Source organism: Branchiostoma floridae, chromosome 1 (genome assembly GCF_000003815.2).
Source record: "Branchiostoma floridae strain S238N-H82 chromosome 1, Bfl_VNyyK, whole genome shotgun sequence".
NCBI classification, from domain to species: Eukaryota; Metazoa; Chordata; class Leptocardii; order Amphioxiformes; family Branchiostomatidae; genus Branchiostoma; species Branchiostoma floridae.
Window position 1 is genome coordinate 1,202,015 of NC_049979.1, and position 13,848 is coordinate 1,215,862.

The window sequence follows — 13,848 nt, forward strand, 5'->3', positions numbered from 1 at the left end:
TGTTCAGCTTGCAGTCTCGGCTTCGATTAATCCGGATGGTACAAGGGTCGTGATTTCCCATTCTGTGTCGATTTCCAACAGCATCAACTTGTACAGAATGATAGCCACCTCCTCTCTTTGCGTCAAATTCCGTCAACGGGGGTCCTAAGCGGTAACAGCCACAACTTGCGGATTAGAACAGGTCCAAACGTTCTTCAATACTTCTCTTCAAATGAACGCCTGGAAAATAACCGCTCCGTGCCAGTAAATTTGAACCCCCACTCTTTTCTGCCATTGGATACATCCTATCACATGACACAGCCCCTGTGTATGTATAGTATGCCGGCCACAGACGGAGGCGCGCCCCATGCCGCATACCCGTACGAATTAACGCTGAATAAATTTACATCTAGCCTGCCCACGCATATCACAATAACCAAAACAAAAACGAGCAACACGTGAAGACTCTGCCTGTGTACCCAGACTGTTCTTTCTTGACTCTTGCTTGCAGATGAAGAAGTAAACATCATTCGTACATTTACTTGTAGAAATACTCGCCGTTTAATAATAAGAAAAACATAACAGAAATACGTAACATTTCATATACGTCTTGGCAACATATTAGCTAAACGGGGGAGGTCTCCCCTAGTTCGCTTAAACTGCGCGGATTCAAAGATTAAACATGTCGTTAGCCTGATTAAATCTCGCTTATAGCAGCCCGCCCAACATCCGCCGGCCAACTGGGCCAGTTACAGCCCTGGACAGCGGAGTTTGTGTTACACAGACTAACATGTCGTATGTTCAACAGAAATACGCAACATTTCATGTACGTCTTGGCAACATATAAGCTAAACGGGGGTGTTCTCCCCTAGTTCGCTTAAACTGCGCGGATTCAAAGATTAAACATGTCGTATGTTCAACAGAAATACGCAACATTTCATATACGTTTTGGCAACATATAAGCTAAACGGTGGAGGTCTGCCCTAGTTCGCTGAAAGTCTTAAACTGCGAAGATTCAAAGATTAAACATGTCGCATGTTCAACAGAAATACGCAACATTTCAGATACGTCTAGCAACATATAAGCTAAATGGGGGAAGTCTCCCCTAGTTCGCTTAAACTGCGCGGATTCAAAGATTAAACATGTCGTATGTTCAACAGAAATACGCAACATTTCATGTACGTTTTGGCAACATATAAGCTAAACGGGGGAGGTCTCCCCTAGTTCGCTTAAACTGCGCGGATTCAAAGATTAAACATGTCGTATGTTCCACAGAAATACGCATTATTTCATGTACGTTTTGGCAACATATAAGCTAAACGGGGGAGGTCTCCCCTAGTTCGCTTAAAACTGCACGGATTCAATTGAAAGATTAAACATGTCGTATGTTTGACAGAAATACGCAACATTTCATATACGTTTTGGCAACATATAAGCTAAACGGGGGAGGTCTCCCCTAGTTCGCTTAAACTGCGCGGATTCAAAGATTAAACATGTCGTATGTTCAACAGAAATACGCAACATTTCATGTACGTTTTGGCAACATATAAGCTAAACGGGGGAGGTCTCCCCTAGTTCGCTTAAACTGCGCGGATTCAAAGATTAAACATGTCGTATGTTCAACAGAAATACGCAACATTTCATGTACGTTTTGGCAACATATAAGCTAAACGGGGGAGGTCTCCCCTAGTTCGCTTAAACTGCGCGGATTCAAAGATTAAACATGTCGTATGTTCAACAGAAATACGCAACATTTCTTGTACGTTTTGGCAACGTATAAGCTAAATGGGAGAGGTCTCCGGGACCGTCTCCCCTAGTTCGCTTAAACTGCGCGGATTTAAAGATTAAACATGTCGTATGTTTGACAAAAAAACGCAAAATTTCAAATACGTTCTGGCAACATATAAGCTAAACGGGGGAGGTCTCCCCTAGTTCGCTTAAAAGTAGCGGCCACAGCGGACATGTATGCTGATGACACATCAGCCTACATATGCGCTCCTTCTATTGAAACTATCTCACATAATCTACAGACAGAGGTAAACAACATCTGTAGCTGGGTAAGAGTGAACCGGCTTTTCTTGAACACTTCAAAAACAAAATGTATTGTACTGGGGAGCAAGCCCAAAATGTCTGCTAAACCCAAACTCACATTAACTGCAAATGGTAAGGTTATCGAACAGGTCTCAGAGGTAAAACTACTTGGTTCGACAGTAGATGAGTGCCTTACCTGGAATACTCACACAAAATTAACATCTAAGAAAATGGCTAGATCACTGGGGATGATCAAAAGATGCGCATACCTTATGGATCAAACATTGTTAAAAATTGTAATAGAATGCCTTGTACTATCACACATCGATTATTGCAGCCCAGTTTGGTCATGCACAACTAAAACTAACATAAACCTTCTGCAACGAATGCAGAACAAGGCAACTCGTCTGTTTCAGTCGAAGCCACAGTGGAAACCTGTGCACACGAGATTGTTAATAAACACCATGACAACATTTAAAAGGATAACACTCACAAACGAACCCATTTGTATCAGTAGGCAACTGCGTTCGGTCAACAACTTGCATAGTTACAGAACCCGTTTTGCTGCTAAACAATCTTTTCTGTTAGAGAAACCTAGAACTAACGCACTGATGAAGTGTTTCATGTACAGGGCTGTCAGTGTGTGGAATAACCTTCCAATTGTCATGCAATCCACACAATCCCTGAGAGTGTTTAAGGATGGTTTGCACAAATACTTCCACCAGTAGTTACAAGCACTGTGCGACAGGATTGTCAATTTTTAAATTATGTATATTGTAAATATGTTATTGATTTAGATGTGTTTGTGACTTGTCTAGTTGCCAACCATGTTTGTATAATGTATTGTCTCTGTGAATGAATACCAGGAAGACTAGCGGTGGACCCTAGGGTCCACCGCTAATGGTTATTCTAATAAAGTTTCAAGTTTCAAGTTTCAAGTGCGCGGATTCAAAGATTAAACATGTCGTACATTCAACAGAAATACGCAACATTTCATATACGTCTTGGCAACATATAAGCTAAACGGGGGAGGTCTCCCCTAGTTCGCTTAAACTGCGCGGATTCAAAGATTAAACATGTCGTTAGCCTGATTAAATCTCGCTTATAGCAGCCCGCCCAACATCCGCCGGCCAACTGGGCCAGTTACAGCCCTGGACAGCGGAGTTTGTGTTACACAGACTAACATGTCGTATGTTCAACAGAAATACGCAACATTTGATATTCGTTTTGGCAACATATAAGCTAAATGGGGGAGGTCTCCCCTAGTTCGCTTAAACTGCGCGGATTTAAAGATTAAACATGTCGTATGTTCCACAGAAATACGCAAAATTTCAACTACGCTCTGGCAACATATAAGCTAAACGGAGGAGGTCTGCCCATGTTCGCTTAAACTGCGCGGATTCAAAGATTAAACATGTCGTATGCTCAACAGAAAAACGCAACATTTTATATACGTCTTGGCAGCATATAAGCTAACGGGGGAGGTCTTCCTTGCGTACACGGCGGTTCGAAATAAATTATACATGGCTCATATTCAACAGAAAAACGCTACATTTCATATGACGTAAGGGAGCGCATATAAGCCAAAAGTAAGAGGTCTTCCCTGTTCGAATTAAACCTTGCGCACAGAAAGATTGAATACGTCATATGCTTTCGGAACAAACAACACAGAAGAGTATTTCATTTGACTTTGCTGAGGTATTAACATAACATTTTGTACCGGAAAACGCAATTGTCAGTTTTGACTGTAAACCTTGCCACTGTTTTAAAACAGATGATGCAATGCTTTATCAAACACCAGACAAAGGCTTATTATATTTGACATGGCCGAGGTAAGTTTGGTAAACTAAACATGTATTTTGTAACAGATCTAGAGAAACGGTATTTGTGAGTTTTGACAGAAAATATAACCACAAAACAGTAATACGGAATATCTTTTATAACTTTTTAAGACATTTAAGTTCTCTTTTCGGCATACTAAAATAGATGTAAAATTCACGTAAAGAAACACGACAGATTAAGTAACATTTACAAACGCTGAAATCTTACGTAAAGGCCAGATGTATGTTTCCGATGCCTTTAATAGATCTTAAAATCTTCTGAAATATTTCTCCGCCTTTAAGGGCTTTATACGTATCTCTGAAACTTTGCTTAAATAGTTGTTTTCGTGCTGTGTTAAAACCAAGTGTCAAAACAATTTCTCATGTATCAGCGTGGTACCTGAAACAGTAAAACAAGATGAGAGGAAGGGAAATTAATGTAACGTTAACACTTCGCCAAAGTTTTACCTGGCATATTTATTGTACCCCACCCACATTTTTTTTACCCATCCCTTAAAAACAAGCTTAGGTCTAATCAATGAGTATGATGCTGATACCGATAATGCAACACCTGCTTGGTTCCCAAAGGCTGCTATCTCATTTCCTGTGGGAAACCTGTCTATCTTTTTTACCTAAGAACCTAACGAGTATGCAATTCATATTTATTTAGAGCACCACATAGAATTTCAGCCAATGAAATGCTTGAATACGAGGGTGAGTCAGAAAGTGATGCAAGTGATTTTGTAACACGCTCATTTTTCAATCGAACGAGTTATAAGTTAGCACACAGGTAAAGGCAGATACCCTCTTGAGATTCAACTATCTAGATTTGATTTTCATCATTTTAAGGGCACCTGAATTGATTTCAAAATGACCACACCCTTTGACGCTTGTCAGACGATCAATTCCTCCAAATCTGACACACTTACAGTTACTGTAGGACGTTAAAATTACACATGAATAATAACAAATGTCTTTAGAGGTTGCATGCTAATTTGGATGCAAGGATGGAGTAAGTTGTGATATTGATATTTATGGCCGAATTCGTGATTGTTGATTAAAAGTGTTTGTAGACTACTTTTCCAATTCCCAAAAGAAACGAACCTTGACACATTTAGTAATTATTCAGGGGCCAAGATATGCGCTCGTTTTTATTCCTCTTAGTGGAAAAATGGGCTACAGAAACTTTCAATCAACACACCACAAATTCCGTGACCCAAACGACCGCTTATACCTCACTCTATACCAGCAATGAGCAAAGAAAAACTCATTGGATTTTAAAGAGAAATGCAGTTTACTACATGTGCAGGTTCAGTCTCATACAATAGCCAAAAATGGGATAAGGAAATTCTTAACTGTACGTTAATTGGACCTCACTTATCTTCTGGCGTGATTCCAAGGGTGTGGTCATCTTGAAATCAGCTCAGTCAGCTTGGTAGAGCCAAATTAGGTGTTCTTTGTATCTCAGTTCCTGTTTTATATGTTCTTAAAGGCACTAAACAAACAAAAGTACTGTATTTAAAGCGGACATGAACAGGACGTCATCCATTTCGTGTGGAAGCAGAAGTGTAACAACATGAAAGTTCTACTGTGTCTGTTGGTGAGCCTGTCCGTGGCTCTGGCCGAGAAGACGCGTGTTGGCGGGGCCGTGGAGATGACTGCGGCCGAGCTGGCCGACCCAGCCCTGCTGGAGATCGCCAACTTCGCTGTCAGCAGGATCGACGAGTGGACCAACGGCATTTACAGGTCCAAACTGGTGCAGGTTCTGTCAGGCAAGCGACAGGTAGGGGCATCTTCTCTAGATGCAGAAGTTAGGTGTAGCAGGTCGTTCAGTGTAATATAACCAGCTGCTACCGCGCCGCCTGCCTGCGAAGTTGGTGTGTTACGCCGAAGGGCGGTTATACCGGCTATATAGATACAGATACAGATAGAAAAGGAGTCTCTATTTTCCATACATATACATCCCGACTAAAGTCATGTCCCCGGGCCAATCTAGTCGCACATCTCAGGTAGTGAACTAAATAGTTCCGTTTTGTTGGTGAGGCTAGACTGCTGTGCAGCCAGTACCGACTATGAACACAATACTAACAGATTCCCGCTACAACCAAGGCGAAAATACATGATGCCGTAGGACTAAGATATGAATAGAAGACTCGTCTTTGACATGTCGTCCTGTGGGCTGCCATTTTTATATGCCGCGAGATTGGATCTATTTATCCAACTACCGTTACTTATCCATGAAGTTAACATTGCATCATAGCCAAGTAGGAAAAGAAGTCACGGAATTATGTATGCCTTTATACGAGGTCACTGTGTTTTGGTCAAAGCTCTCTTGTTGAGGCAAATAGTTGGGTCTACAGCATCGTGCTGATGGTATTTGTGGCGATAAGGCTTGTGAAGAAGAATTTTATTTTTCTGAGGGTGGAAAAGGGTGCAAATGTCACCGTCAGATCAATTCAGTCACTGTATCGACAAACCTCACAGCACTGATCACAAAAACAGAGCAAATAGTTTGCAAACACAAAAAACACTGTTATCGCCTTGTTGTTCGGTATCGGGGTTCAATCTTGTAGGTACATGATGGTCATAGAAGCGTCATTTTATCACAATGCAATCATCTATCTACGCTATTTGCAAATGGTACGTCAGGAGCCAAACATATTTACTTCTGAAGACAAAAATGACGAAAGCTCTGCAAATACTTTTAGTTAATCGTATTTGCAGGGGCCTCGCGCGTAATTGCTGAGGAGATGATTATTTTATCTCTGGTCCTGCGTAAGTAGTATAAAACAACAATGCAAACATTCGACCAAAAGCTTGCTCAGCAGTTTTCTGTGCTTACTAATAGGGCCTTCACACGGAAATCGAATTAGCAGGAATCAAGCCGAACCAGCCGGAATGAAGTATTTGCAAACTTCGTGTCACATTCGGGGCCATTCGGGTGGGAATTCCAAATGGGCCTTAAATCCCCATCACACGAGAAGGAATGAGCCGGAATGCCGTCAGAATGAAAATTCTTGTCTATTCCTGTGAATTCGCAGTGCATTCTAGACATTCTTACGGCATTCGAAATATTCTTTCGGCCACATTCTGGCAGGATTCGAGGTGGGTTGCCGTTTCGGTTCTCCATCGAATGAGATAAGAATGTATCGAATAATGTTGGAATGCCGTAGAATGCGGTCAGACTGCAGTCAGAATAGTTAGAATACACTAAGAATCCACAACGAATGCCATTCGATATTTCTCCACTTCGAATGCACCTCGACAGTTTTTAACATGTCAAAAACTTTCGAGCCAGCCAAAAGAACGGGGACGAATATCTCGAATGCAGTAAGAATGTTTAGAATGCAGTACGAATTGCGAGGAATTGCCACGAATAGGAAAAAAATTTCACTCGGATGGCATTCCGGCTCATTCGTGCTCTCGTGTGAAGGGGGCTTTAGTTGTTACTAGACAAATGATAACCTGGCATGGTGACGTTAAATTGAACTAACATAGGGTCCCTGTCCGACGATGATATCGTTGGAACGCCACCAGCTCGAGAACTACTCAATGGAACGACAACTCAACACCTAACAGGCTGTGAAAACGAAGATGCGCTAAGGGTAAAAAAACGTCATAAAATGGGTAGATAATGAGTAATACCATATCACACGGCACTGACGGCAGTGTGCAGAATTATGTGGAAGTCAGGTGTGCCTATTCGTGGTAGGGTTTACCCCCATGGATATAGGCAAATTCAATTAACTCCAGATGTGAATATTTCCCTTTCAGATTGTGGACAAGTACATCCTTGAATTGGAAAAGGCCACCACTACCTGTCCCAAGATGGGTATGATTACATTGGAGGACTGTCCTCTGCACCCGGACTACACGGTCAGTTACATACATGTACCATATAATATATCATTTCGTCTTGGCCATGGGAAACTTTGAGAGTAATGTAGCGAAACCAACTACAAACGTTAGTGTTTGCTTTGCATACAATATTGAAATCCTAGTCCTGCTATGTGCAACAATTATGTCATTGCACATACACAATGCCAGTATGTGGGTCCTGTATTGTTATGGGTTTGGGGTATTCCCCACCTTAATGTATCATACCGCAGCAAAGCGCATCAAATGGGGAAGGAACTCAGAATAGGTCACGTTTTATTGATCTGATTAATAAATCAGCTTGGGTGTGTGTGTGTGGGGGGGGGGGGGTGCTTGGTTGGTAGATAAGCAACAGAATCCCAGCAGGACAAGGGTTAACGTTAAGTATTGGAGTATCTGACATTAGATTGGTACGCTGGATCGGAAGCTACACATCTGCTTTATGACTACAATGTAACCATGTGCAATGCGCCGATATGGAAAACTTTCTTGAAGGATTCATGTTAACGTTACCTCTAATGTTTTGAGTGACAAACCAACCAACAGTCAGATAGCTACCTGGAACGTTGGTTGCTTACAGTGTTATGTTGACCGTTTCCCCCAGAACGAGATCTGCCACGTGGAGGTTTATGTCGTTCCGTGGACCGGAGAACGCGAAGTGCTGGAACAGGGCTGCAGACAGAAACCGGCCAAGCGCTTCTTCAGCGACATGATCCAGGTTGACCCTTCGGACGGTTCTGCCATGGCTGCAGCTCTCTTCGCCGTGGACCAACTCAACGCCGGGAGCGATTCCCTGTACCTCAGCAAGCTGCTGCGCGTGAACAGCGCACAGATGAGGGTAAAACCCTTGCGTGAAGACAATCAGCACATTCTTATTTATAGCGTTAGATAGACAGATGAGTTCAGAAGATCAATATTATCAGAGGCTGCGCCTATCATTGACATGGGTCTTAATTAAACTTATAAAGATTGATTATGACAGCAAATAAAACAATATCAATGGTGCACATCATGTATCTTTACTGTCCTCAAAATAAACAGAGTAACTGTAACAAACTGAACGTACTTCAGAATCCCCTCTGCTCCCCACATAGGGACATGAAGTATAGAATCCTCTATCTATAAAAACACAATCTTGAAAACCCTATCTTAAAACTTACCAAGGAATGGTTTGTTAATATGCACCGAGCCACAGATAGCGCCCACTATATGACAATATATTCTATGAATCTAAATGATGTTGCTACCTACTTTGGTCTGTCTTCAGGTTGTATCAGGCATTACCTACTTTGTGCAACTGGAGATGGGCACGACTGTCTGCGCCAAGGGCGACAACCAGATCCTGGCTGACTGCGAGTTCAGCTCGAACGCACAGGTACAGTTTCCTTACATCAGAATTACAAATACTTTATATATGAGGACCAACACAACACAACACATAGCAGTGCTTCTGCATTTTCTTCATTTTAGTTTTTCCACGGTTGAAGAGGTTGACATAATGACATTACCTTTCCAGTTTTCTCTATCTATTATGCATGTGGCACGGTGATTTTGTTTTCCAGTTCCAGGCGTGCGATGTGAGTGTGTACAACAGTGGGAATAACTTTTTGAGGCTCACCAGCTCGTCCTGTAGGACCCCGCGGTCAAAGCGGCAACTGATGCCAGGCGGTCTGAACGGAGGACATCACCCCACGGACACCAACAGCCAAAAAGTGTTGGAGATGGCAGCCTTCGCTGTGGACACCATCAACGATCAAAGCAACTCCATGTACCTCAGTAAACTGGTCCATATCCACAGTGCCAGCACTCAGGTTGGTTGTATTCAGTTCCTTCTCAAACACACACAAGTCCATATATATATATATATATATTTGCCCTGTGTCGACGTCCGTGAAAAAATTGTCGAAAACGAAGGAAACCGTACAGAATTTTCCCAATGTAGGGACCGTCTTTCATACAATTTTGCAACTGAAGTAGAATAAATGATTCCAATGCGCCGGACACCATGCACACTCATTTGTAATGACCTTCCTTCTTATTTATATAAAAATGAATTAAAGCACCCCACCTTTGGGTTTTCAAAGGTTGTTGCCGGTATTAACTACCACTTGGAACTGGAGATCGGTGCCACCACCTGCTCCAAGGGAGACTCCGCCAGTCTAGAGGACTGTGACCTCGACCAGAACGGACGAGTGGGTGTTGCTGCTGTTGTTGTTATATGTTCATCATCATCACTATTTACATGTTATATGTTAATGTCACATCTTGTGTATGTGTGTGTTTGTAATGGGGGGGGGGGGCAACGCTATGTCGCCAATTAAAGTTAACCAACGCCATATTCAAGATTCAAGTTAAAATCCATTAGGTAGATGATATTCATACTGATAGCTCGTAGTCCGGTTTAGACCTCACTTCTGTATGTGTTTTGCCCCTGATGTATCCAGGTTGAGATCTGTATGGTGACTGTGTTTGACCAATCTTGGACCGGGACCCGTGAAGTCACCTCAATGACCTGCAGCCCTAAGGTAAGGCTAGACATGCGCACACGTGCCTGCTTTCTTTGGTGCTGAAATACGCCTTTTTTGGGCCATGGGACAAAATGTTTTCGTTTTCTATTTAGCTATGTCAAGGATATGTCACAACAGGAGATACCATTTGCTGTAAAAAAAATCGCAACAATCTGCTGAAAATAATTTTTTTTGCTGTTAATTGATCAATCATGCTTACTATGTACCGCTTGCGGCACCAAAACTGGCAAAAGCATTTCCTAATGTGTTACAAAATTTACAATATTGCACTGATATCCAGGTTGCTGTAAAGCGGCAGTTCATGCCGGGAGGACTGATGCCTGCAGACACTAACAACCAAGGCATCCAGCATCTCGCCTCGCTGTCAGTGGACCACATCAACACCATGAGGAACGCTCCCACCCTCAGTAAGCTGGTGGAGGTCACCAGCGCGCAGTATCAGGTGCGAGGAAAAAGTTGATCATGCAAGGGCCACGTTTGTACTAGCCTCCACCAGACCGTCCTATGAAGGGGTGTGGGGATCGTAGAATTCGGTAGAAATTGGAAAATTGGCCAGGAGAGTCAGTCCACGCTTAGGTTCAGATCTCCTCACCGGAGACCAATTCCTCTGGTAGCAAAACTCCCCTGCAAAGCATTTGGTGTCCTAAAATGGCCAGCATAGTCAGTCTGGTAGAGACTACGTTTGTACTGTAAGGACAGCAATCTAGCAAGAAAAGATACCGATATCTAGCAGCTTTTTTCTTCATAACTTCAGGTTGTGGCAGGTATGAAGTACTACCTGACGATGGAGATCGGCACCACCAGCTGCTCCAGCAGCGACAGCACCGTCCTGTTGTCCGACTGCGCCGTCCTGCTCGGTGGCGGGGTTCGTAATATTAACACCCTTGGATGCTTGATTTCTTTGAAAATTTACTTCTAGAAACAAGGGCGATCCCGGGAAGAATTCGTACCAACATAGACAACAATAAAATCGTATACGATACGTCGCTATACGATTACGAGTAAAGCAAACTTAATGCACTAGTCATGTCAGCTTTATTTGGGTCTACTCATATTGTTAATCTACTGCAGATCGAGACAATGTAAATTTATAGTGAATGTAAATCTTCATTCCTTACCAATGTTTTAATTGAGATCGCTTTACTTTGGACAGCTCTACCCACCCACGTCATTACATTCTGGATTCTATTGAAAACAGTTTTACTGTAACTGACATTTCCTCCTTGTATGTGCCCCCACAGCGCGAGATGTGTGACGTAGAAGTGTTGGACCAGCCGTGGATCGGGGAGCCACAGGTCCTGAACTTCTCCTGTACGCCCAAACAGCTCTTTCCGTGAGAGCATACTGGACATCACCAAGGGCCACTACAAACATGAGGAAACTGTTATTCACATATGAACATCATTGTTCCAATTGATATCGCATATATAATATTGTTCCCACGTCACATTTTTCATGCATGATGACTCGATATATTATTTGGGTTATCTTTAATTAAGAAATGCTAGTTCTGCCAAAGATACAGTCAAGTGATGTACGGCGTCGCGTGTAGCCCTCAGTAAACTGTAAGTTATGGTGCCGTAATGTTCCTGAGTGTGTGATTCACTTGCTTTGTCATTATATCGAATAGGCCGTCGCAATGGTCGCTTTTTTACTTCCCGATGTTGTCCAATGATGACACACGCAGAAACATATCCTGGCGCTCAGCAGCAAATTAGATTACGTATCTTGTATACAGACAAGGCAATTTTCACGTACACATGCGCCATGCTCTCCTAAGTTGTGTACGTGATAATGAGGTTATAAACATTACGTCATGCAGCCTGTAGAGAAAAGTACATTTACCGACACGATAGGTCGGAGAAATCTATGATATCATCTATATCATACGGAAGGTAGATTATGAATGCTCTTTGAAAAGGAACTATGTTGACCGGTACGCGAGTAGGACTGTTTACACGTGACATCATGTGTGGCATTTACCGTTATATCCAGTCAGATATGCAGAATCCGTTTACGTGTGCTCAAAGTTTGTTTAGTTACCGCCAACGCATATATACGCAAACGCTGAAAATCATGGAACAGCTGGCAACACGACGTGCACAGAACGATCAGGGAAAATCACGCACTATCTGATTGGCAGTATCCATTTACCGCGAGGCCCAACACACTGAGATAATCATCATAACGCAAACCTTGACCAATATACAAAAGTTAGGTGTGACGGGTCCTTCGGTGTAATATAACCAGCTGCTGCCGCGCTGCTTGCCTGCGAAGCTGGTGTGTTACGCTGAAGGGCGGTTATACCGGCTATATAGATACAGATACCGAAGGACGTAGGTGATTTCTGAAATTTATTGCATCGATTATAAAAACAGCTACCGCGAAAAAGTGCATTATGGCGCAGCTGTGTGCAGAGGACATACCAAACTACATATGATAGCGGCAAAGGGGAAATACAGATACAGATGCGAACACTCATCACATCGAACAAAAACAATACTCTGTCGCCGGAGGTTACTCTCCGGTCACAGAGTAAAAGGATGAGAGGAAGGGAAATCAATGTAACGTTGCCACTTCCCAAAAGTTTCACCTGGCATATTTACTGTACCCCACTAACATTTTTTTGCACATCCCTTAAAAACAAGGTCGAATCAATGAGCTTGATGCTGATACCGATAGTGTAACACCTGTTTGGTTCCCAAAAGCGGCTGTCTTATATCCTGTGGGAATATGTCTAGCTTTTGTTCTTAGGAACTTACAGGTATAGAGTTCAAACGTAGAATAAGGGCCAGTAATTCTGCGTTTTTTTCTATATATTTAGAGCACATAGAAGTTCAGCCAATGGCATACACGTACGTGAAAACAAATTACGTACAATTCCTTCAATACAGACGACTCTTCACTCTACGGAGGCGTCAGCTCATCAACACCTGATTGACGAATCTCTTGACAGCATACTCTCTGCCTGGTTTTTCTTTTTTGAGATGCTAAAATGTTAATTATTCAATACAAAGCTTTTAATAGATAGAGCCAAATTTAGGTGAACTTTGTATCTCAGTTCCTGCTCGTATATGTACTTAAGACACTAAGCAAACAAAAGTGCTCTACTTAAAGCGGACATGAACAGGACGTCATCCATTACGTGTGGAAGCAGAAGTGTAACAATATGAAAGTTCTACTGTGTCTGTTGGTGAGCCTGTCCGTGGCTCTGACGGAGAAGACGCTTTATGGCGGGGCCGAGGAGATGACTGCAGCCGAGCTGGCCGACCCAGCCCTGCTGGAGATCGCCAACTTCGCTGTCAGCAGGATCGACGAGTGGACCAACGGCATTTACAGGTCCAAGCTGGTGCAGGTTCTGTCAGGCAAGCGGCAGGTAAGCAGTCTCCTTTGTTCATACATGCATGTCCTGTCCCCGGGCCAATCTAGTCGGACATCTCAGGAAGTGAACTAAATAGTTTCGTTGTGTTGGCGACGCTAAACTGTTGCTCAGCCAGTGTTGACTATGAACACAATTGCAATTGACAGATCCCTTGCTATAATCGGACGAAAAGACACGATGCTGTAGGACTAAGATATGAATAGAACACTAATGATCACTAATGTCTTTGACA

At 42.8% G+C, this 13,848-nt stretch overlaps 2 protein-coding genes across 2 annotated transcripts in view; one reads left to right on the forward strand and one right to left on the reverse strand.

Annotated features, from left to right (window-relative positions):
* Nucleotides 1-13,848, reverse strand: part of LOC118421561 (zinc finger protein 208-like) — a 37,399-nt gene that overhangs the window by 19,621 nt on the left and 3,930 nt on the right. The window lies entirely within an intron of this gene.
* Nucleotides 7,608-11,818, forward strand: LOC118412913 (kininogen-1-like). Its single transcript, XM_035815974.1, has 9 exons — nt 7,608-7,706; nt 8,311-8,544; nt 8,974-9,081; nt 9,269-9,517; nt 9,791-9,898; nt 10,151-10,231; nt 10,515-10,676; nt 10,989-11,099; nt 11,476-11,818. Exons 1-9 carry the CDS (start codon nt 7,659-7,661, stop codon nt 11,569-11,571), a joined length of 1,197 nt encoding a protein of 398 aa, XP_035671867.1. The 5' UTR covers nt 7,608-7,658; the 3' UTR covers nt 11,572-11,818.